This window comes from Chelon labrosus, assembly GCF_963514085.1.
Source record: "Chelon labrosus genome assembly, chromosome: 23".
NCBI lineage: Eukaryota > Metazoa > Chordata > Actinopteri > Mugiliformes > Mugilidae > Chelon > Chelon labrosus.
The window spans coordinates 12,815,596-12,841,750 of NC_140356.1; the positions used below are offsets into that span (position 1 = coordinate 12,815,596).

Sequence of the window (26,155 nt, forward strand, 5' to 3'; positions counted from 1 at the left end):
ATTTGGAGTCGTTCGGAAGATATTTAGATCCAGCGGAGCGCCGCATATATCCATATAGTGGGAGTGACTGGGGCACCAGAACACAGCCTCTAAATACGCATTATCTGCTGCGAAACTCATTTCACCAATATTTTGTTATGATACGCTAGTGCTATTCCCCATTGAGTCCGGAGTTTCGTGGCAGATAAGGCGTTATTTAGAGGCTGCGTTTGGGTGCCCCAGTCACTCCCACTATATGGATATATGTGGCGCTCCGCTGGATCTAAATATCTTCTGAACGACTCAAAATGACACGATCGTATTTTATGCCAGAAATAAGGTCCAGGTTGTAAAAAATGGTAATTCCCCTTTAAGAACGAGTTCATGGTTCACCTATGGACATCTGACATCCATCCGTCTATATGTAATTGTTCTTTTCAGGTGTCAATCTGTTTTCAAGACACTACTTGCAATAATATAAATAAAAATGGTAGTAGTTCATAATGGATATGTTGCATTTGTTACTACTGGAACACCATGAAACAAGAGCTTTGGGTCAGGTATGTGACTTCTTACTGTATTACAGTGTTAACCGTTAAGCTACCTTCCAAATAACACCTGCCTATTTATCTTTAGACATTTAAAAAGTGAACATAAAAACTACACTTTATGCTACCGCCATTATGGTTTTAACACTTCAAATCTGTTGATTTGATAGAGACTGTAAATGTGACTACAGTATAGCTTTACTGGGACAGGTTCTCTGTGGGATCTAAATCAGGCCTGTTAATGGCTTTCCACTACAACTGCCCTCACATGACCGTTAAATGAAGTGGGCACAGAGAAGGAGCGCAAAGATACATATATACATATCATTAACCATTTTATCACCTTGGGGAGTTTCCTTGGAGATCATCAAAGCATAATTTTCAAGACCTTGTCATCTCATGTGTGTTTTTATGTGGCCAGGGTAACTAATTATTTTTAAATTATCCTCAAGAGACCAGGCAAGACCTAACCTGTATGGGTAAAAGTGACGTGTTTATGCAGAATATATATGGCTCTGTGTGCATTATAGGTGTCCACACATATATTTGCATGTGTGTAACCTGCACAATCAGTGCATAGCAATCAGTAACTTCTATCCTGGTATTGGAGAAATAGTGGGGGCCAGGGAGTAAAAGAAAAAATTTGAATATATGTTAAGTCTTGTGAATGTTACACAGGATAATGGGCATTGTTAGATCACCCTTGTTACTGACAAGACGTCAACAATTTTTGTTATATTATTATATTACAAATATCAAATGATTCAGTAACCACAGCACTGCAACATACTTGCAATAAAGAACACTTGAAGCCTACATTAGGTAGGATAGCAATACTGATTGGTTGACTACCTTTGTCTGAAAATGCAAACTTCGGTAAGTAAAAGTAAGGGACAGAGACTCCTGCCTGCCCTGTGGTGGAGGTGGAGCTCAGGGGGGGGTTTCAGTTACACCAAGACCCTGTTAAGAATTCACAAGCCGGGAGGAGGATGGACTTTGAGAAAGGTAAACCTGTGGTCGATCAATCCCACTGGGTTGTGCATTTTGCTTGTGTGTCCCTGTGCTATAAGGGTGAAACACTGCTGTGTCCAGCAGACAGAATGTGTGAGGGCTGGTGTTCGTGTGCAAGCACATACACACGCCATTCACAGCCTCACATACGCCACAGTGCACCTGTTATCTCTTTTCCTGCCCTTGTGATGGTCAAACATCTAGACACCTGAGATTGACTCAAGTGGCATTTTGGTTATTTTCTCTCTGGCTTTCTGTGGCTCTTTTCTTGTTTTGGTGACTTGACACTAACTCTCCTCCAGGATGGGTGTATGTGTGCGTGCGTGCCCTTGTGTGTGTGCTTGTTAAGACAGAAGTAAGCCAAGGTGAGCCAATTCTATCTGGCTAAGTGTGACAGGCCAATCTGTGGCCACCCATTTGCTCTGACTGTGAGGATGTCAAGAGTGTTAATGGGTTTATACACACAGAAACACAACAACATAAAAGACATATTCACAAACAGTGAACTTATAAATTACACATTCACTGTAACCTGTAATACATCTGAGAGTATTTCTAATAAACCTCTAGGTTTCTTTCATTATCAACTTTATCTTCCCTGAGAACTTTCTAAATATCATTTAACACCTTTAAATTCTTGAACATCACCCTGACACCTTTTTACTTTTATTAATTTGATTCCCCAACTTGACCCATCTTCCCATTCATCTCGTATTCTTTAAATTGGCCTCCTCCCTTTCCCATACCCCGTCCTCTCTGGGTTTCAGTGTGTCCCTCTCACACTCACACCATGTCCCTGCCCTCGCCATGTCCTCTCAGTGCCAGCAGGGATGAAGGTGCTAAATGTACTCAGTCTCACCCCCCCCACACACACATATACACACACTCTACCCTTGGGCTAGCACCAACACAAGAAACCAATTTTCAATTTACAGTGGAGTGGGAAATCTTCCTGCCCCCAGCAAGCACTATCTCCCTCTCCAATCTTGAGGGATAGGGGGTTTGACAGAAGCTGGGGTGTTTGTGAATTTGTGCGTATCTGTGTGTGCATGCTTGTGCATTTGAAGGACAGAATGACAGACAATCTTAAAAGTAAAGCAGGGATAAAAAAAAATTTAAGAAAAACAGCAGGTTAGCAAGGAAAGCGAGTAAATTGTGGTTAATGAGATAATCTGTGAGATTGCACTCAACAGTTCTCTACAGTAACAGAAGCGATCACTCTCCTCGTGTCAACTCCTGAAGATTGGAGTGGTGCCCATCAGAACCTTGGCAGTGCCCATCAGTGTCTGTGCTCTCACCAGGCTCTGGTTTCAGGGCTGGTAAACAATGCCAGTGGTTAGGTTTGGTAATGGATCTAAAGGGGGCCGCTGGCACAAAGCTGAACCCCAGGAAAGCAATCTGAGACTTGGCCCGAGTTGGCTAGAGGTGTCCCTGAATGCTTAAAGGCTGCAGGGGATGGAGTGCTGGGCATGGGCCCAGGCGTCATGCTGGCAAGGGAGGCTAACAACCCAAACAAAGCATCCCCCAAAATGTCTGGTTAGTATGTTGGAGGCTTAGTAAATGAATGGGAGGCGACGGAAAAGACATAGTAGTTTATATGCATGAGGAGTGAGTGAAAGTGTGTGTGTGTGCACAAGTCTATGACAGTTCTAGTAGTACTCACATGTTGTGCAGGACACACCAGCCACAGTGGGGATCTCTGGATCCAAGACATTCGCTGCAGGTGGTATACTGACCACAGGCCTCAACTGGCACCCTTGACAGCTGCAGAGAAGTCAGAAAACACAGCAAGGTCAAACCCCAGCAGAGAATTTATATATTTTTGAAACGATGAAAGGTGTTAGGATGAGCAAACATATAGAGGCTGTAACTTTAATGTCCCAAGATGTGCAACAAATGCAGTGTTTAGATGCATAAAGGGAAAATGTGATGAACATATTGGCAAAACAATTCATCAAACATAAATTGAAATTTTTTATCTATTAAAAATACCTCAAAAAAAAAAAAAAAGAATTGTTTTCAGTTACTTGACAATGACTATGTCTTGATATCATATCATGCTGTTGCATTATAATTTGCATCTTGAATAATCAAGACCACATGACTGCTACTTCTGATTTAGCTAACACACAACCAAATAAATCCAGAAAAATGCAATGTTTCCAGCTCTATTTAAAGCCAAATACACATCCGTTGCAAAAACAAATAAAGCAAACTAACACCCAAAGTATTTTGTGACATGACTTATTTTTATAAAAATGCTACTGCCTAACAGTTTCCATCTTTCTCCAATGCAGCTGGCTCCATTTGGGAGGCTTGACCACTTGAGACAGCAGTCCATCTATTTTGATATATAGCCCTGCCAATTCAAACTGGCATTGACTGGCACTGATTGGCAGGGGCCTTGAGTGGCCGAGCGCAAGGGGCAGAGCTGAGGTAGATCTCGACTGTCCCCCCGTCGTCTTGTCGCCATGGCAACGGCGTGCCGCAATAATAGGTGCTGCTGGCACTTTTGATTAATGAGCCGTCATTGGCGGATGACCACTGTCACTCACTCGGCTCGCCGATGACAGCAAGGAAAGAGAGACGACATCATCAGCGTGGGACTGATACTGGGTTGTTATGAGGGCACAAGGGTATAAGAGTGTGTGCATGGTGGATTCATATGTCAGATTTAAAAGAGTAAATGTATTTTTTAAATGAAGATGAGCACAAACAAATATTACCTGGAGATTCCAGGGTATGTTGAACAATTTAAAGCTCTCTTTACTTAACTTACAAGCACTTATAGGCTGATAACAACATTTAATATATTCACCCAAAGAAACAAAGTCTACTCATGGCTTATTTTATATACAGTGATTGACATATGTCTTTGGTTTGATGTGCTAACAGTGTTCTGTACAGATAATGGAAATAATGTCTGCACAGGATAATTTATTCCAATCACAATTTTGTTGGATTAGATTAAAAATAAACCTGCAAATAAGCTTCCTTTGTAGTAAAATACACATAGTGAACTTTATGAGATGTTAAAGTGTGGATTCAGGATCTTACTGTCCTCATCAATCAATGAAATCCCCTCTCAGATTCCCCTGTAACACAGTAGACGGTGAGGATCAAATTATTTTGAATACCGGTCTCTCGTTATTTCTTTGTGTATAAGTGATGTAATTATACATGCGTTCACAACAAATTTCACTGACTAAATTCCCTATTCGAGGGTATAAAAGGACCATAATTAAACCGTGCAATGTAGGGCATGACTGAATGTAACAAGAGATCAGGAATGCCTCTGCTTAGTGGTATCTCCAAAGCACAGCCTGGCACTGACGGCGGTTCTCTCTGTTGGACTATCACACGGCACATCTCTGCCTGACAGCCGCGCACTCTCTCTCTCGCTCTCTCTACTAAAAAAAAAAATACACTGAGTCAAGTCGGTTTTGCACACACTCACTGTGGAAGTCATATTTCCACACATGTGCACGCAGAGAGGCACACGAACCACAAAGACGCACATACTGTCACTGAAGTTAAGACATTGACACACTGGCGTGATGGAGCTGCTCTAAAAACACACTACTACACCCCTACCTCTTCTACTCACTGCATTTGTGTATCTTCTGTGTATCTCTGCAAGTACTATAAATAGACAACATGTGGCAAACACACACACACACACACACACACACACACACACACACAGCTGAATGAATTGAGAGGGGGGGGGCGTATCTCCTTGTCAAAGACGTGAGGAATCCTGCATGCTATTTCAGATTAGAAACAATGCAGGTGCATCTCTGTGTGTTAAACGTGCGCGTGTGTGCGTGCTTTCAGCAAATCTAGCTAGTTTGTTTGTCACACCATGCTGTGCAGAGGCATATTTGCATTAGGTAGATAAAGGGAATGAGTTTGAGATGGAATCGGGGAGATAGCGAAGCAGCGGTGTGTGCACATGATCAAACTCAACACTGATCGTTATTGCACAATGCATCGCACAAGATAGATTCCTCCCTCCCTGTCACTCTCCGCCAGGCCTGCTCCTCCTGCTCCTCCTCCTCCTCCTGAGATCCACCACCAGCTAAATAACCACTCAGTCACTGAAGTGAAAGGCCACTGTGATAGCCTGTGGATGGATTTGAGCTCCCAAAGCCTTATCATGAGAGCGTATGTAGCCACAATTTCCCAGTGGCTGTGTGCATTTAAGTTATGTATGAAGCCATGACACTGCGCTGATCTCCCATAAAAGCCAAGCACCCAGACAGAACTGTACCAACCGATGGCACCATATCCTTTATAATTTAACACTTCATCAGTGCCAGATATGTCGGGGCACACACACACAACCCAGAAGCGCACACACACGTACAAAAACACACAAAGAATTAAGCTTAGACTGTAGAATGAAGGGGACCTCCTGATGCCTATCGAAGCCTGCATCTGGGGAGATGGTTTTTGTCAACAGATAAAACACACACACAAACAAAGACCAACGCACACCACATCCGCAGCCCAGCACAAGCGATGGGTGCCAATGTGGGTCCTCTGATCCAGTGCACATATCCTGATATCATTCATTGGTGCCCTCAGACGCTCTGAGGTGTGTAAGATCATATATTCATCATCTCTCCAGAGCCTCAGTTCTCTATCTGGCGCACACACACACTTTAGCGGGCAACACTTTTGTCTCCTCTTTTATCAAAAAATTGAGGGATTTGGTGGCTAAACGACCCAATGCACCCCTTGTCCCTCTCATCTCGATATCACATTCATTTCATGCTATCTTCTTCGTGGAGACCTAGCCAGCGAGGCAACCATTACGGCTCACCGTCTCTTCACCGTGACTGCGCTATCATATCAGCGGGGGTAAATACAAAAGATGGGGTGCATGGCATTTATAATTCCCCTCCTGTTTCAGGTGAGTAAATGACAGCCATTACACCCTGCACTCTCCCTCCTTTCACAATAGGGAGAGATGGAAGCTGCTGCATATAATCATGCTTTTTTTTTTTTTTAAAAAAAGGCTGAGATCACAGAAGTACTTGATGCCTTAATATGTGGGGAGAAATGAAGACGCATTTGATCATTTGCTGTGCTGGCACAATGGAGTCAAATCATACACGGTGTCTATAGAGTAAGGATGTGAGTGGCTATTGTATCTGTGGAGATGGATGTTAAGTGGAGTAAAGGGGGAAGAATATTTACTTGGGTATTTTGAATTTTACTTCAAGGACTTAGTCACTCCACTGAGGAGATGATAAAGACTGTTTTTTTTTTAAACTAACTCTCGCCCCCTATGCTTACATCATGTTAGGGGCACACAAATCCACCTGCAGTGGTAAAGGGATCATTTATTAAATCTGCAGAGACTTTTATTATCAACTAATTCTTCTCGCCGCCTCTCTATTCCTCTCTTTATCCTGCTATTTCCTGCCCCTTACAGTTGTAATTAAACAGGGATTCCACCTGCAGCCAAACTACACCACTCCGAATGAACAGAGAGAGGGAAATTAAAGTGATAGCCCAATCCCGCTTTACAGCCTGTAGGCCGCACTGAACTTCTCTTATCTTTTTCTCTTCTTCCCCCGGGCTAGCTTTGTCTTTTTTCTCCTTCCCTGGTGTGAATTTGTTCATTAGTTTGGCACAGTGTTGGCTCTCTATCGTTGCTATTGGCCGGGAAGCAGAAATTAATAAGAAATAATTTGGTTAAATGTCTGTAATGCAATGTTATTTGGTCGCTTTTTTAACAGACGTTGTAAGTTTACCATGTCGACAGCAGCCATTGACAATTAAGCATCCTGATGACTGCAAGCACATCAGCTCCAATCATTAAGCCTGTTAAGTGAAATCATTATTCATATTCATGACAGTGAATATGAATAATAATGCTGTAACCTGCTGTTATCTCTACAGTCTTTCAAATGGAAACAAGTCTGGCAGCCTCAACCAATCACTATGTATAATTTTATTACCATGCCACCATGTGGGGTATTTTAACAATGCAAGCTCTTTCAATACCCCGTGATAATGTATACACTAACCAGGGCAACATCTTTTAAAATTCTGGCTAATTCACCTCTCTGTCTAATAAAGAATATCAGATCCTTCTGTTATTTATTCCTTCATTCATTTACCAATGCCTCTCTGCCTCTCTCCCTCTCTCCCTCTCTCTTTCATGTCTTCACCTCTCTCCTCTCCAGCTGGATGGAGGAAAGATTGACGTGGGAGTCAAATGAAGCGAGGGACACATCAACGACCCGCCGCCTCGTCACAGCTGACGCACCACTCAATCCGTCAACCACCAAACCAGCGGTATTATATCATAAACTCAGTTAACAGAGCGGGCCAGTGGCTGCAAGTGCAATATTGTTTTCATTTGACGTTTCAGAGGTTAAACGACAAAGCCATCCATTGCACTGTCAGGACTGTCAGCGCATGACAAACGACTCGGATACGATCAATCATTTTCACTTATCTTTCCATTCCAAAGAGGGTAAGCCCCCCAATACGCAAAGAAAAAGAGAAGGTAAACAAGCTTGAAGCAGTTTACTAATAATAGTTTATAGATTAGAATTTCCTGCATGAGGCGTGTTTTGCTGCATTTTACCATCTGTCATATTTGACACATCTACAAACTAAGCAACCAAAAGTTGACGCATGCTCAACTCTGCTGCTATAAATTCGTAAAGTACATCATGCTAAAGTCGTCCCATTACATTGTCAGTCCTCAATGCAAGAGCCATGCTGAGGGCATGATGGCCAAGGTCTCACATTGGCAAACACATGTCTAATTCTGCTCTGGCTGCATCATCCTGCCCGGGGGCATAGCTTGGGTAAAAATAAGGCCTGTATCACGCAGACAGAGTGCACAGCTTGGACTGCGTCCAGTAGCTGACAGAAGACGCTGAATGTTGAATCACCATGAGTGACAAATTCGATAAAATGACTGTCTGTTATATGGAATAATGGGCTTGCAGGAGAGACAGTTATACAAGAGTGAGAAAACAGATTGAGGAATACACTGACAAACAGCAAGAATGAATAAAGGAGGGAGAGAAAAAGAGAGAAGACAAAGGTAAAACTTCAAAAGGGACTTTGAGTGAGCCAAGAGTTCACTCCAACCTTGTCTGCCCCAGTTTGTTGACATTTTTCAGAAGCGTGTCAGGCAGCGATGGCTGCAACATATCAGCTCTGTTCGCTTGCCTTGTTAGACCGCAAGGAGCCTGCAGCTAAACTGGGACACAACATAATATGCACATCTAAACACCTTCATAACTCACAGCCGCACACGAGAGGGGTGAGGAAGCCACACTCTAAGGGATGTGGCAAAAAGTTTCCTGCTGATAGAAATTAAAGGATGCTGGTATTAAACATCTTTGATGAGATTCAAAGACGCGATACTTCCACAAATTGGCCTGTCGGATTTCCCTTGGGGGCTTCAAAACAGAAAAAAAAAAGCATTTGGCTTTCAACGATCTTACCACACTATCGTACACATTTTCAATAATTCACACTTACAGATGTGAATTTGCTGCACTGAATATAAATAACAAATTAGCGCAATGCTGCACTTTCCAGCAACAGTTTACGTGCTGAATGTAAAGCGTTAGCATATATCGGAAGGAAAATTACCCGAGAATTAAAATCACGTAGGAGCATGCTTGATAAAATCTAACCGCTGACTCACTGAACAGCAACTGGCAAGATAAGTTTATGTGTTGCTGTAGGGCAGTGGCATGGCTATGGGAACACCAAAGCATGGAGAGACACAGCAAATAGCTTGAACAGCTCCCAAATGCCCTCAAACTCATGTCAAGTCTCAGCCAGCTGCTGATTAATGTGCTCTGCAATCAAAATCATATCCTTTCAAATTACTTTCTCACAAATGGGTCCAAACAGTAGTTGTTTTTATCCCATCAGACATAAAATTCTACTTAGACAGTGGGTTCAAACATGTTCTGTAATCTTTTGGCAGTTAATTTAATGGTGCTGTGTATTTCAAAACAAAAATTGTCACAAAGCAACAGGAATTAAGCCGTCAAAATTTCGTTATGTTCTCATAATGATAATAAAGACTCTTGATTCTTGATTCTTGTTTGAATGGAACCTTGTAACATAGTAGGGGTTGTGACGGCTAGTCAACTTCACTGCTCTACCATTATGTCGACTAGTTGCCGATCTCGTGACAATAACAACACGAACGCCTCCGAGAATTAGCCACATTAGCAGTGGTTCATGAAGTGTGTGGAAATACTTCACTTAAGATGAAGTCCATTTTACCGTGACGTGCAGAATATGTAAGTCAGTCCTGAAATACAACAAATGTACTACTGCATTACACACTCATCTGAAAAGGCATCAGCTAACGCTAGCAGAGGAACAGTCCAAATCCTCTCAGCGACATCAATTAACAACTTCACCAAGCGCCCTGCGGTAACAGACAGGAGGCCGCATATCAACTATTCACTGGTGAATTTCATTATCTAAAGTTATTAGACCTTTAGCTGCTATACAGGGATGCCATCTTACAACATGCTGTGAAGTACTATTAAACGCGACTGACGGTGCTGTTCTATTAGTTGGCATTGTTGCTGTGGATGTATAGAGTGTTTTTTGTCCTTGATGTCAGTGAATGCACCATGGGAGAGACGGAAGTTACGGTAGAGCTGATATCAGAAGTGTCAGACTGACGGTATTTATGGTGTTGATGTGTGCTACGTCCAGCAGCAACCTATTCAATAAACTTGCAGAAAAGCCTCTGTAGCTTGTTGTGAAGCATTCATTTCTACTCTGTTTTTATGTGTGACGTCATCGACTAGTCAACGTCGGCTTGACTTTCACCACATAGTATTGCAGCATAGTGCTGGTCTCTGATATGTTAACGCAGTACTCTGCGTATCACTAACTGTTAAATATCATGATTATATATTACCATAACTTGACTAACTTAAGTGTTGTGATAACATCATATTGTAGTGTTATGCTAATATTGTCAATTTGAAAAAGTAATAAAATACCAGAAATAATTATTGACTGCTGAATTTGTTCACTACAAAACATTAATAAAACTGACTGTGTTTTTTTTTAATTTTTAATATTTGTGTTTCATATTTTGTAGCTAAAATCTTTATTTGTCAAATATGTAAAAGAAAGAAGCAGTGCATTAAAACGGCTCCATAAATTATTCATATCTGTGTCAGTAACTATTCATCACTTCAAGGAGGTGATGAATATATTTATAGCGCCTACTAAAAATGTTGGTGCGTGATTTGTACTTTTACTACTTTTTGCTAATGACCCCTAACATCCGCGGACACCACCCCATTGCTTCCACCCAGATGTTCTCATTGTGGCTGACAGACGAAGCAGTGTTGAAAGGATGGTAACACAGTAGTGGACTACTGTACCAGCTTATATTAACAGTGGGACTGACCTGCCCTTGTCACTCAAACCGCTACCCTAACATCCATAATCACAACCCATTCTACAATCTGACTGTCCTCTTTACACCAGAACATCTATTTAACCCGCTAATAGGACTTCTTTCTGTGTGTGGAGGCTGAGAAAGAGTGAAAGGGAGATAGAGAGAAATATCCAATTAGAGGACAGCCAATCACTGGATTAATTAGAGGGCAGGGATGACAGATTACTTCGCTAGTGAAGAATGTGGGGAAAAGAAATTAAGGAATGGAGCGCTGGGGGATGGCGTATGGTAAAAATGACAAGCGTAGTCATTGGAATGAAAATGACGAGAAAGGAGATGAAGAAAGAGAAGAAAGAAAACACAAAAGGCTGAATCCTCATTCGCTTTACAAATCCTCTTATAAAAGAATAGAGGTTGTAAGAGCAAAACACTATAACCCTGGAAGAAAAACAAACAAAGATGAAACAGGCACAGGAAGGAGGAAGGGAAGAAAAAAAATAGCATGGTAGGAAAAATGAAATGCAAAAAATGCAATGTGTGCAAGATGATTTCCACAATCCACAGCACTGCAGGAAAAAATGTGTGTTTGCCTTGGTGTTTGGCGAGCTTTCTTCCATAATGGGTGTATAAATTGACACAGACATGCAGCATATAGTGTGACCCTCACCATGATACCCAATGCCTGAAGCTGCCGCGGTGCTCCAGCGGTCCTGCCACATTGTAATTTATTTATAATTGATTATATTTAATTGTCGTGGCACTTATGCCACACGAGAAGAACGTGTCGCACATTATCAGAGTGTGGAGTTACAGAATACAGAATCAATCACATTTATATTCTATTTACAGATAAGCTCAATGAGACTCTAACCTTGTTTTTCCTGAATGGGTTTATTTGCGTGTGTGTCACGTCAGATCTATACTCCATAGGGTGCTAGAGAGCGTACCACTGTGAGTGTGCTGTTGGGGTGGGGGGTGGGGGGTGGGTGGTGCCCATTTTCCTTTTCCTTTTCCTTTTCCTTTTTTTTTTCTGTCTATTTTTTTTTTTTTTTTTTTTTTTTTTTACTTTACTTGATTTAGTTGTTACAGTCAATTTTTGTACTGTCTCTATTGTCATTAATGAGTCATGTTTCTTGGTTGTAACTTGTATTCTTGTTAAATAAAAATTTGATCAAAAAAAAAAATAATTATATTCTATTTACTTTGTGATGGGGAGATACTCAAGTTTGCACAGAAAAATATAAATGTTCTCATTTATATAAAAAAATAAGAAATAACACTGTGCTGGGCAATCATTATATAGACCAAGTAATCATGTTTGCTTTCTTTAATTCACTTTGTGATACAGAGGGATGATTGCAGTGAGGACATTGATTGTAATTCTTCAGTCTTGGTGAAAAGGTGGCGTTTCGTCTACTTTGTCTTTCCAATTCAATACAGATTCAAAAACATGAGCCACTTAAATGCTGTGTCGTACAAATATGAATGTGGCATCCTTATACAGCCACTCATATTTACATTAATTTGCTTTGTGATGGAGAGATACTCTAGTTTGAACAGAAACTTTCTCTTTTCTAACTAGATCAGAACATATAAATGTGTTCGCTGATAAAGAAAAGCATATTGAGCTGGGTAATCGTTATATAGACGAAGTAATCATGTTTGCTTGCTTTATTCACTTTGTGTTAGAGTGATGATTGCAGTGAGGACAAGGATTGTATTTCCTTGGCGTTAATGAACAGGAGATGTTGACAGAGTCTTTTGTCTACACTGTTTTCCTTACCAAATACAAGGTTGAAAAACCACCTTGCATATAAACACACTGACTGTACAATCTGTAGCACCATATTGGCTACCTTCTTTAAAAATCCGGTTTTAAAATGTCCATTCCCTTTCCCTAAAGACCACATTTTCTCCTCCAATATCAGTGCCTGACCTTCACCGTCCACTACCAGACACACTCCAGACGGGATCCTGCAACGTTCGGGCTCTTCATCCCCATGTCCGACATCTCCAATTTGAAGAGGTGTATTTTAAGGCTAAGAACAGCATGGGAGCAGCTGTATCGACCAACTCTGTTCTCAACCTCCTGTTGTGGGCACCCTTGCTTCTCTCCTTCTATCATGCCTTACCCTTGTCTGTATTTCTCCCTCGACTCTCTCTCCGAGTCTCCGGGTCCCAGGTTCCCAGAAACAGCAGGTGGCCTTTAGCTATCGACCAACTCCTGCAGCTTGAATAGCGTTCACCACCGCTGGGAATTTGGATTGTGCATGTGCACACTAGATGTTCTTCTAAACAATACCAATGATCCCGTCAGCTGTTCTGTATTCAATACTCCATGCATGGTAGCAGGACCACAACATGCCCTTCCAGCTTGGAAAACCACCGTGGGGTTAACAAAAAGCAAACCCAAGGAACTGAAGATGATAACTGATCAGGAAATTCTTTTATTTTATTTTTTTTTTAAATCTGTAGTAATTTGGTGCCAAATGAGAATAAATTTCTTATGTTAATTAACATTATTTTAGCCACAACACAGCATTAATAACAAATTTGATTTGTGGTAACAGAAAACAGTTCAGCAAGAGCCGACTTGCTTTTGAATATTCCCCTAGATTTGAGAGGAAATGCCAAAATATTGTTGTAACATGTTTTCCACATTTGAAAAGAAGTAATTTGCGCTCATCTCCTTCAGTGATTGCAGACACTCCGAAAGAGTCCTGTTTAACGGAACAATCAGGACAGGCAATGAGTGAAAATAAAGAAGTGCTTTTTAGCTGCCTGGCTTAACATGTAAAAAAATATAAATAGAACAAATATCTGTGAAAGCAACTAAGGATCAATTAGCGTGCAAGTAACTTAAATTCTCATATAGTCTGCAACAATGTCTGAAATTCATTCACTCACTTTCCTCTGTAAACCCTTCGGCGCTGAAGTCGACCCAGTGTTTGCACATGGGTGTGCTTTTGAGTGTTCATTAACTGCTTTCTATATTTGTGTGTATTGTAATTCCCAATTGTTCCTTCTAAACAGTTAGTGGAGGTCAGCGCCATAACTGGGCTAATAGACTCATTACTACAAAGGACACACACACACACACACGCAATTTAAAACAAAAAGCTCCCTTGGTTGCTTTTTTCAATATAAGCTAATTGGCATGCAAATTAAAAAAAGCTAAATTTGTAACATGATGTTGGGCAATAACAGTGAGACATAAAGGAATCTAACATAATGGGAAGAAATGGAAATTAAGTATTCCTAAAAATTCATTTGTTATTCTGTAATATCTTTTATAAGCCCAATTACATGCACAGCAATCCCCAAAGAGAGAAAAACAAATTCTCACTGGTTAACTGATTTGCACAAAACAGTCTTAATTGGATGCAATGACAAAGAGCATCCTAAATGTCCTTTATTCTGCTCTCTTGTTTCTCGTCTCCGTCCTTGCACACTCTCTCTGCAGATGGACTGAGAGCTGCGTTTAAAAGGGCACCTTCAACTCATTGTCTGTCTGATATTTAAAGAGTTATCATGATAATCTGGGCACTTAAAATGTGCACACACACACACAAACAAACAAACAAAACAGAACACACTACATTAGTAAATACTGACGCTCTCACGGTGCCAGCAAGGTCTATAATCCTCTGGAAGCTGCAGACAATGTACAGGGGTAACTAGGCTATTGCTGCCAACAAAACAGCAATGGCCTTCTGAGATTACGGCTGGTGGAAGATAAAGAGGAGTCAGAGAGGGAATGATATGCATATTATCTGTACTTCAGAGCTTTTGCAATATTATTTCTAACAGTCGCATTAATAATGAACAGTGAACAGAGAAAGAGTTTCACTGGTGGCGACATTTAGCCTTACGGACAGTATTACTTACATTTCAGCAATACCTTGTTGGAAAGATAATGTTAATGTTGAAGCAGTGATATGAAACTAAATGAATACTGTACTACAGTGTTCTCAGCATTCTGGGCAGATTTAGTTAGTAGTTTCTGTTCATCATCAGAATGATAGTAATTTAAAGCTACAACGTGCAACTTTTGATTTCTCCTTCTGGCAGTGATAGTAATTACACAAATTGTCTGCAGTGTACAGTTCCTTCTCCTCTTTCAGCACTCTCAAATAAGAAAAAGCCACACCAATGATATTCTTTCTTTTTAGACTCTTTTCCATTGGTAGTATCAAACTTTTCTTGGATGCCTTGTCCATACAACACTGTCTTGCTTATGGGAATATAACATATTGACAGCTTATATAACATATTGACAGCTTATACTGGCCATAGCTAGAACTTGCACCACAATGACCAGATCCAACAGTAAAATGCTGCCTATACATCACTGCATCAGCATGCATCACACATAGGCCCTGTTTTCCTCTGCAAATGTATTTTGCAACTTTATACTTAAAGTAAAATATAATAGGCTGCTTCTAAGACCAGGGCTAATTAGACTAAGCCTCAATCACTTGATGTTCACAATTGCACCCAATTCAGTTCATCTGTGAGGGTCCGACACTATTTATGCAAATACTGTATTGCCCTAATATATACCTCACCATTCCTAACTTAGATTACTGGCTACTGAGCATGTATGAATCATAATGTAGGTAAATGCTTGTGGCTGTGGGCCTTTGTGTGTAGAATATAAATAGACAGTCGGTCACAGGAGTGTGCCTTTTCTGTGACTTTCCACGGTGCTATTTTGGCGAGGTTTTGCCTCTGATAGGGGTTTTCACAGACTCTGTGTCTGTGTCCATTACACAGAGTGCTGCTATTTCGCTCCACATTCCATGTCATCAAAGGTACTGAGAGAGAGAGAGAGAGAGAGAGAGAGAGAGAGAGAGAGAGAGAGAGAGAGAGAGAGAGAGAGAGAGAGAGAGAGAGAGAGAGAGAGAGAGAAGAGAGAGAGAGAGAGAGAGAGAGAGAGAGAGAGAGAGAGGAGAGAGAGAGAGAGAGAGAGAGAGAGAGCTACGTGTGAATCTGCCTGTGCCCAGACATACACACCACTAACACCACTCCCCTCTCCCCTCTCCCCTCATAATTCAACACATTTATTCACTCCAGCTCTACCCTCATGATCAGTTTCTATAAAAATATGTGGTCAGAGCATGCAATGGTCCATCTAATCCCTTTCTCTCCTTTAGCCACACCAAAGGTTATTCTACTCCGGGGTGCCCAATGTGCGGGTAGTTTGCGTCTTCTTTTTTTTGTTTTACTTTTCCACAGCCATGCACAACATCAACAACTCAAGACTACTGTCTTTCTTAAAGGGAGGTGCTGTGCAACAATTTGTCTTCTTAGAATAATAAAAACAAAGATGGGTATAGCTTTAAACACTGTAGCATGACATTCATCTTCTATACTCGCTTGTCCTGTGAAGGGTCACGCTGGGGGCTGGAGCCTATCCCAGCTATCATCAGGCGAGAGGCGGGGTACACCCTGGACAGATCACCAGTCTATCGCAGGGCTAACACAGAGAGACAGACAACCATTCACACTCACATGCACACCTACGGACAATTTAGAATGACCAATTAACCTAACGAGCATGTCTTTGGACGGTGGGAGGAAGCCGGAGTACCTGGAGAGAACCCACGCAGACACAGTGAGAACATGCAAACTCCACACAGAAAGGAACCTTCTTGCTGAGAGGCATCAGTGCTAACGACCATGCCACGGTGCCGCCCGGTATATCTATCTATAGCCTATATATAGATATGTATTATATGTTGGTGGATCACTTTGACTTGTCATTGTCAAAGTAGCCCGCAAGCCAAAAAAGTGTGGGTACCCCTGTTTCTACACGGTGACATAAGAAAAATGATAAATGCCAATGGTTATGATATTGAGTAATCAGGAAGGGCTTTTGTTTCTGTGTCTGACCTGGTTCTCAGACATGACATAGAGGTAGTGGTGGTCAGAAGAGAAGGCCATGTCTCTGAGGATGGGTCCGTTATCCACAGCCTGAACAGTCTCATACTGAAGAGCACGTGAGGAGCCATCAACCCGGATCTGGAAAAAAACACAGAAGCACATTAAGAATTAATACACTTCATACATATTCCAATCATTTTAGCACCAATATTAGTATTAAATCGAATAGTGTATTAATTATTTGTTGGTGCTGCTATTTCGATCTCTTCCACCTCAGCCAACTGGTGGAGTAAAGTTGGCTGACAATATAACACGGAGACAAAAAAACAGCTGAGGTACAAGGAAGGTAAAGATAGCATCTTGGACAATGTGTGCAAATAGAAACTGAGCAATCATTAAAAAGTTATATCTTGGTGTTATTGGCAACTGCCCACTACATAGTGCTTCAAGATTTTCCCATGCATCATGGCTTTCAATGCTGTATCTGAGAAGTGCATATTTCTATCTATAGCACATATTTCTCAACATAGTTTAAGCCATTCAAAAGCGATTATGGTAATGAGACATCTGGGCAAGAGGTGTGGTGTATGGGCCCCTAGGTGAGTTTACTCAGCAGAAAGTGCATGGAATTGGCCCCGCGCACACTTGGTGATGTGATGGAAGCGGTCCGAGTTGTGCCAGAACATCTGCTTACATCGTCACACATACACACACTCGCACACACACACTGGGCGCGCTCCAAATGATCCTTTATAAATCTGCTCCTCTGGCTCTAATTTTCCAGCAACACACAGTTCTGACACATACCTAGCCAAGCAACTTTCAACACCCAGCAGAATACACGCTCGCACACACACAGGCCTTTGTGGGCTGGCGGACAGGTGTGAAGAGAGTCTTGTTAAAGTTGTGATGACTCTTGGTAGTTCTTTGTGCTCTTCAGCACTTAAGGGTTCACAGGTAACAGGCACAAACGGGAGATAATTGGACAGGAAGCAGATGGTCGAGCAGACAGGTGAGTCACTTCATGATTAATTATAATAAGCTTATGACAACACACTCTCTGTATTCTCTCTGTCAGCATTATCTTCAAAAAAAAAAAAAAACCTCACCCGGCCCACCTTAATCTAAGGACTCCTTAAGTTCAAGAAGTCTTTGTAGGTAAACTGAGCCATTTGGTGAAATGGTGCTGAAAACAATGCTGTTTGTCTTTGTTGGGGATTGAATATGAAAATGACTGGAGGGCCTTTACCTTACGAGAATTACCATAAAAGACTTTTGCACGCACCCTGGATAATGACGTTTTGTTCTGTATCTTTCAATGCTTTATTATTTCCACATTCAAACTAGTAGCATGAATATTAGTTTTAGGAAACACAATATGCATGTTCTTTATAATGAGTAACAGTGTCAGTTAATTCCACCTTCACTTAATCTGCAGCTCTTCTATAGGCCGGTGGAACTTTCCTTTGTCTTTGCTTTGACAATCAACTATTGTATATCAAAGAGAGAAACCCAAGTACGTCGGGTGCTGTTTAAGTACTGCCCTAACCGGCTGTTTCTCCTGATATCCAATTTCACAACATGACATTTCTTTAAACAGGCACCATCTTTCACCCTGATTTCACCCTGCTCTCCCTCCTCGTTTGTTCCTCAGTCATTCTTCCTGTCTCGTTCTGCCTCCTGCTTGGCTTGTGTAGTGACCTTGATCTCAAAGAACCTTGAGTTCTTTTTTTATCAAAGCCCCACACACTTCCACTGGGAACCATTGTATGCACTAGGGTCAGTCGCAAAGAAAAGAAACAGACGGCAAATAGGAGAGTGGGAAAGAAGAGAAGGAGGTAAGAAGAAAGAAGCTTGCACACGAGCCAAGGCCAGATTCAGCAGGTGGGGTTATCTAATCTTCCTGATAGAGGGAGTTCTTTTAGGGTGATGTCCATATGTGCACAGTGCACGTGCATGTGGGTACATGTGCAACTGCATGCATTGAAAGATGTGTGTATCAGCTTACCCTCACCATATGATAAAGTCTGGAGTCAATTGGTGTCTGGAGTTTAAGGGCTGATAGTCTATAACAGTGGCTGAATATAGAGTTTTATTGTGTTGGGACAGATCCATAGCCACCAGGGAGCAGAGAGGCTTCAAGGGGAAGCTCCTGTATATTATCCCTCAATCTGACCACCAACAAAACAAATGAGCCACCGGGGAGTGCACGGCATGTCCACAAGTATCCAACGCTGGCTGCTACAGTCGCACTGGGACTGGAGGAGGCAACACTGGGGAGAAGGGTTGATTTGAATGACATACAACTGGATTTTATACAATAATTGGCACCGATACAGTATTTACTAATAATTTTATCCCATGTTTTTTTCCAAATCAACAAAGGAGGGCCACCCTGGATTGTAGCTTTTAAAATAACAGTTGCAGCTATCTTCATCTGCACAGATACAGACCTCTACACTTTAAAGGAACAGTTACACAAAGCAAACTATCAATCTATTGATAGACTGAAACAAGAAATGCATTTATTTCCAATTCATCATCAGAAACCATAATTATTTATAAAATCTTAAAGCAATATATAATCCATCAGCCAAAAATCATTAAAGTAGCTACACTGGAGCTAGCCAATATTATCTGATTCCCTTTCAACAGTAATAAAGTGGATTAGCTGCTCTATGCTAAATGGATTACAATGCTAATCTCTGCTATCACATTAGCACTGCACAATAGACATCCACTGCCTGACAGTGAACGTCTCAGAGTAGTAAGAAGGTGAGAGATACACTGGGTCTGCACATAAATGAACACACGCAAATGCATGTGCATGTACAGGAACAGTGGCATTTCACTGTCTCTCTCTTTCACATGTATATACACACACATACCAGGCTGCCTGGCTGGAGATCCTCATATGGTAATGAGGGATACTCGTGGGAGAGTGTGGAGACTCGCTGGCACTTTTGAGTCAGAGCACACTTCCACAGCTCTGCAAAATGTGTGTAGTAAATATGTCTTCAAAAGCTACGTGTCTGTTGGGATCTTTATACAACCGTATCTGTGCAAGATATTCACACTATACCACACTTCAAGCAGAGAAAAGCGACCCCCTTGTCTATAAACGGCATCCCCCTAGTGGCTGTGGCCAGCAACTTCACCAGTACCACACGAGAGAATATCAAAGCACATAAAGTACCCTGACAAAAAAGTAAATAATTGGCACTAATAAAATGCTGTTTCAAAGATTAGGGGCTGTCATGGGTTTTCTCTGCAATAAGCGGTAGTTTATCTAATGACTTCAAATACATTAAATACTAAAAATGAAACATTTTCAGTGTTAAGAGTGCAGAAAAAAAAACAACTGTGTGCAGATGGTATCGCCTGCTTTGAATATGTCAATGAAAAATAATGTGCCCAAAGTGACTTTCTCCCTCTCTCCATGGGGCTAACAGCAAGCAGAAGGTGTGATACAGACAGGGAAGCCATTCCGGTGTGAAAACCACAGGATTACCCTCGCTCAGTTTGCTCGTATTGGCACTGTTCGCCACAAATGGAAAATACGACGCTGCCTCCGACTCTGCATGCAATCCAATTTGCGGCAGGTAATAACGTAATGCTAAAGTCTTTATTTTATTATACTCACTGCGTGCTATTCTTCAGATATAAAATAACTAAAACCTTAAACTCTTCACGGTGTGCCGTACAATAAAATCAATGAGGACGTATGCTGGGACATCCACAGAAACACATCTAGCAGAATAAGTGAAGAAATAATATAATATTAGATTATTGGATTGTTGGAAAACGGATGGTTTGTTTTGTCACAGGTTAAATCAAAAGACACCTTACTTAACCTCGGTCAATAATGTTGCTGCCCCTTTGGAACCCTCCTCTGATGAAAATTGCCTTTGAAATTCAGTAGCTCTGGTTGCACATTTGAGGACTTCTATTGATTTGGGATGATCCCTGAACTGTTGTGCCGCTATATGGAAAATACCGCAAATGGCCGGATAGAGTGTCCACATTGAAGGATAAGTCTAATCCTCAAGAGACATACTATATACTGCTGTAGTGGTGTCAGGGCAGAGGATGTATTGCGGTAATAGTGCTACTGTGCAGGATATACTACACACAATCACAACTGAACCCTCTGGATAGTTGGCACCTATCTCAGCTGACATTGGGCGACAGGTGCGGTACACCATGGAGAGGTCGCCAGTCAATTTTAAATTGAAGAGCCTGACAATAATTCACACTCACATTCTCACCTATGACTAATTTAAAATCATCAGACAACCTAACGTGCATGTCAGGAAGCTGGAGCACACAAAGAAAGACCCGTTTGGAAAAGTGTGGTTCCTAAACGTATAATAACCGGAGGCGAGCAACTTTGTTGTTCTGAGTAAAGATGGCGAAAAAGACAGCAGAACTGTGTCCTTGCCTGCTATGGCATGGATTTTGGAGTGGCAAAAGGAAGGCTTGTCACACAGAGCTGCAGTCTGTTAAGCATGGCACACACACTAACACACCATGGCTGGAAAACACACCATGACCAACATGCTGCTAGTGGAAGCCAGAATAAGCTGCTGACTAAAGTATCACTGTGGTCTGACATGGGCCATGCGACCACAGTGAGGTGAGTGGGCTCGAGCAGAATGTCATCCAAAGTCATACAGCATGCTGGGAAACGTAAATTTCCACAATACCTGTGTGAGGAACTCCACTAATCCTCTGAAACATGCACGTGGGCAAATACTAGGTCTGTGCCAGCTAATAAGGGTCCTGAACCTTTTTCTGTTGGATAACCATGTGATTAAATGAGCCAGGCTTCTAAAGCCGATTGTTATTTACCAATAGTACTCCAATAGTGTCACATTCCTCAATTACAATTAGTAAAATTTTGAGTTACATGCATTTCTAAAACTCGGCGCTGTGTCTTTTTTGCCAGTCGGGTTCATTTTTGTTTCTACTTCCTGCTTCACTTTCAACAATGGCGACTGAAATGAGTCATACGTTTGTAACTCTGAACCTCCTCAGTTGCGTAGGGGTCTGCGTTGTCGCCATAGCCTTTGCGTCAACTTAACTCAGAAGTATGAACAGCCTATAAGAATTCCTACAGCACTGATTTCTTTCCTTTAAATGTGCAACTGATTTAAGGCATTTGGAGACCACCTAATCCTAGCTGACGTGTAAGTTTAACAGACTAGTATAATATTTCTGTGACAGAGTAAAAGAAGAAAGTGCACATGGCGTTCTCCTGGGGTCTTCTCTTCACCGCCTTAGGTCTTTACCTTGTTCAAGATATCAATCAAAAGCATTTTGTACTGGAAACTGCTCAGCCACATTCCAAAATACACTGTAACCCGACCTGCCACACTTCCCTCAGGTTTCCACCCTCTTTGCAAAAGCCACAGCGGAGTGTTAGGTGTTCAAGCAGGCAAGGCAGGACATGCATTAAGAGCCTAGAAAGAGACGCAGTCAGACAGACGGAGACAACGGAGAGGAACATTCACTGTGAAAGAAAGAGACGGGAAGAAAAGAAGCAACGTATCGTCACTACATAATGGCAATGTGTCTCTCTGAGCGCGTTCTATTCATACCGACAGCAATACAATGGTGGCTGTCTGATTGCAGAAATCTGTCCAGCTCTCCAAAACATATAGCAGACACGGAGAAAAGCGGAGTGGTGGGGGAGGTGGGGGTAAAAAAAAGAGAGAAGGGGACTAAGAGGCAGACTGGTTACATCTCTCAGTGTCAATCAATGCCACCGCATACCCTCCAATTCTACATTCAGTGCCTCAATATATAGCTTTAGGCGAGATGGACTGGCGAAGACTAGTAGGAGGGGGAGTGTAGATGATCTGACATTAATCCGATGGTTTTAACAAGCCACACAAATGTGAGATGCCAGGCTGGTCATGCAGCACTGGCAGAGTAAAGAACCACACATGATTTTGCTAACCACTGCCAGAGAGAGTTATTGGGGACAATCAAAGACAGAGACGTGTTTTTATCCTGAGAGACAGAAGGCTGGCCAGGAAGGGACACACTAAATCTAAGCCATTTCTGAAACAAGGCCTCTAGGTGACACATGAATGACTAATGCCATTGTATTTCTACACCTACAATGTCTTTTGCTATGGCATTTTACATTTTATGACAAGCTATAATGGAGTCATCTTGCATTTGTACAAGAAGTACAACACTGACTCAGTGCTTTAGTGCCCTCCTATTATGGAAGTAAAATATTCATCCAGTTCATTAAAGACACTTTTAAAATCCTCCTTTTTCTCTTTCCCTCTGACTCAACTCCTCTCTCTATAGGAGGATGAGTGGGCAAAAAGAAAAAAAGAAAAACCCCGACAGAGCGGAACTGAACTCATTCTATGCTTTAATTCACTGTTCTCTGTTTTATGTTTGCAATTAGGCATATCTGCTACACAGCAGGATTTTAATTAATGTCTTTGCCTCGATGCCGGCGCTGTGAGGGAAGTTGCTTTGTGGGCGTACATCAAGGAAATGTCATTGTTAGCGGGGAAGTAACTAGAGAGATTTGCGTTGTCAGTGTCAAAACTGTGCAGAATTATGACCTCTACAATGGCCCTCCTCTTGAGCTGTGTTTTACTGAGGTTAATCCTCTGAAAGTATTTTATTTTGGATAGGTGGTTTATAGGAAAAGGAGATTAAGACTGACTGTGAGAAAAGTTACAAAGCTCAAAAATAAAACTTAGTAGGCTCCTTTAGTAGAGGATTTTTACTTACATACTGCAACCTCCATCTCTTTACTGGTGATAAAAATGGAATACTACGACAATAATGGGTAGATGATGAGAAGTTAAAAAGATCTATTTAATTTCACGAGTGACCGAGCGTTGCCATCGGTGCTACTCAAGTGTCCACCTGGGATCTGGCACTACAGCAGACAGGACTGCAGGGGGACCCCCGGCTCGCTGACTGACCGTTGTGGCATTAAAGGCGTGGTAACTTTTAGCCTGCAGGTCCACGCGGCCTACTAATCTAACCTTAAGCCCCTGCTGGGAGATAGACAGAAAAAGCAAGGAGAGAGGAGAAGAGGGGGACAAGAATGTTATTGTGAGGGATGATGGTGTTGGACGTGAAAGGGGACAAGTGTCTGGAGGCTTCCCAACTCATTTCTCCCCCTGCTCTCCTCTCCTCGCTCAATCTCCCCTATGGCTTCAAAGGGTGAGTGACAGGTCTCCCTGCTATCATTGCCTTCGCTGCTGAGCTGCCTCAGAGCGCTGTGACCAAGCGGGGGGCTCACAGCTCAGCTTTTGTTACTCATTTCCCTCCTCTGCTGTTGCTTTGGCTATTTTTCTCTTTCGCTCTTTCTCCCTCCGCCGCCGCCCCGCCGCAATCTTAAAGTCATGAGCTTGTCTGAAACACCTGCAGGCCGATGGCCGGTTCAATCTTGAGAACATCTGTGGCCTCTTGACTTTTAACGACTCACTCAGCTTCCCTCATTTACTTTTTCCCCTTCTGCTGTGACATTTTACACTCTTCTTCTTATGTCAGCTGCAGACTCTCTTCTGTGATTTTTAGTGTTATCTCCCTTTGATACACCTACTTTTTGATTGGGCTTAAACATTTACTTTTACCAGTGAAAGAAAATAAAAAGCCCTGCAGACGTGCGTTTTACTTACTGCAAAGCCCACTGGTATATGGTGACTCCAGAAAATACAGTTAAGCACTTTACCCTTCAATCTATATGGAAGTGGGAAGAAAGGGGAGTGAAAATAAATGCATTTCCTCTTCTGTGAGCTTTCTCGAACTTCTCCAGCTCTACTCCTTTCTGATGTAACGGCCTTTTTTTCCAATATTATCTCCACACATTTTGTCAGTTTTATTTGCAATATGCATCATCCCATCACTAAGTGTTACTGTCTTCTTACAGCCATATAGCAGGGTATTAGAGGGAATATCCTCCTGACAGAGCTCTTTTAATGCAAACCAATAACTGGCCTGGCTTAGAAAAACCCATACGCACATTTCTGTTTCAAACCAATTATTTCCTCTACTGTTTTTCCTTTGTTACTCCATTTTTCTGCAGTGATAAGAGCCTCTGGAAGAGCAGCTACTGCCTGGGCCTCAAGGACCCCACAGAGGCAACGGCATAATTTGAGGGCGCATCACCACCTGTGTCTATATTAGTGGCGCAGAGCCGGGTGGCAGCGCTACAGAGCGCTGTGTACGCCCATTATATTTTGTTACCGGAGGCCTCTGTGTGAAAGCTAAAAGGCTTTGGGAGTCATTAATGAGGTCAACATGCTCCTCAGAGGAGTGAGGGCACCAAATCAGCCTATTGTGTCCAATCAAACCTTTCAGGTGACACAGCAGTCCACAAACTCAGAGCTGAGGATGCAGTTCATTAGGGCGAGTGCGGCTGGCGAACCGTTTCAGTCGGCTGAATATACTGTATGACCGCAGCACACACAAGGGGCCTGTGACTTTTGTGGAAAGGATGTGTTATCCGCAAATTTGCGAATTGCAGGAGCCAGGAATTTGGACATATGGAAGAGCGAGAGGCGGCTAGCTTTGATGTTAGAGAAGCCGAAGAGGAGAATGGGGAGAAAATGGAGGATAATATCCATCATCATCAAGTAAAATGTATTTATTGTGTTGTTTTATCACGGTGTACACTGAGCCAAAATATGATGACCACTCCTGTCTAATGTGCTACCAAAACAGATTGGACTCTACGAGACATCTTAGGATCATTTAAGTGCTTAGTCCCTCCTCTCACTGCTGTGAATAGGTACTCACCACCGCTGGCTGGAAGCACCCTATTTCAAAAATAGCAGCAATTATTCTCAGTACACCTGTGCAGAGTTTTTCAAAGTAATTTTAGAGGAGGATATTCTGCTCCATGATGAGTTTAGTCAGCCTGAGTTGCTTCAGTCTCTTCATATAATGCCAGAATCAATCAATTATGGCAATGCAGGGTCACACCATCTGCCTTTTTATGACAACTTTTCAATGGACTTTTTTAACCGCACCTTGCCTCTTTAACTGCAAACCACCAAGTTACCGATACATTCAGGGATGAGTAAATATAAGATAATCCTAACATAAGAGAATCCTTTATTTATTTATTCCACAGTGGAGAAATTGAGTTAATTGTTGAGTAAAAAACCTTAGATCAACCTTACACCAAACAGGCTTAATGTTGTAGTTCAGGAAGCTAAGATGAATATGAGCCCTCTGCATGGAAGGACGCTGAGAGACTTTGATCAGCATCCACAGAATCATTCACAAACACCCCCATTGTGACCTTTTCTTGTGACCTATG

At 41.9% G+C, this 26,155-nt stretch overlaps 1 protein-coding gene across 1 annotated transcript in view; it reads right to left on the reverse strand.

The window, feature by feature from the left end:
• The window catches only part of plxna4 (plexin A4), a 207,358-nt gene that overhangs the window by 70,255 nt on the left and 110,948 nt on the right, over positions 1 to 26,155 (reverse strand). Inside the window, exons 4-5 of the mRNA XM_084573806.1 lie at positions 16,858 to 16,986; positions 3,202 to 3,302 (exon numbers count right to left, since the gene is read on the reverse strand). Coding sequence (XP_084429932.1) covers positions 3,202 to 3,302; positions 16,858 to 16,986 — 230 coding nt within the window. The remainder of the gene's footprint in view (positions 1 to 3,201; positions 3,303 to 16,857; positions 16,987 to 26,155) is intronic.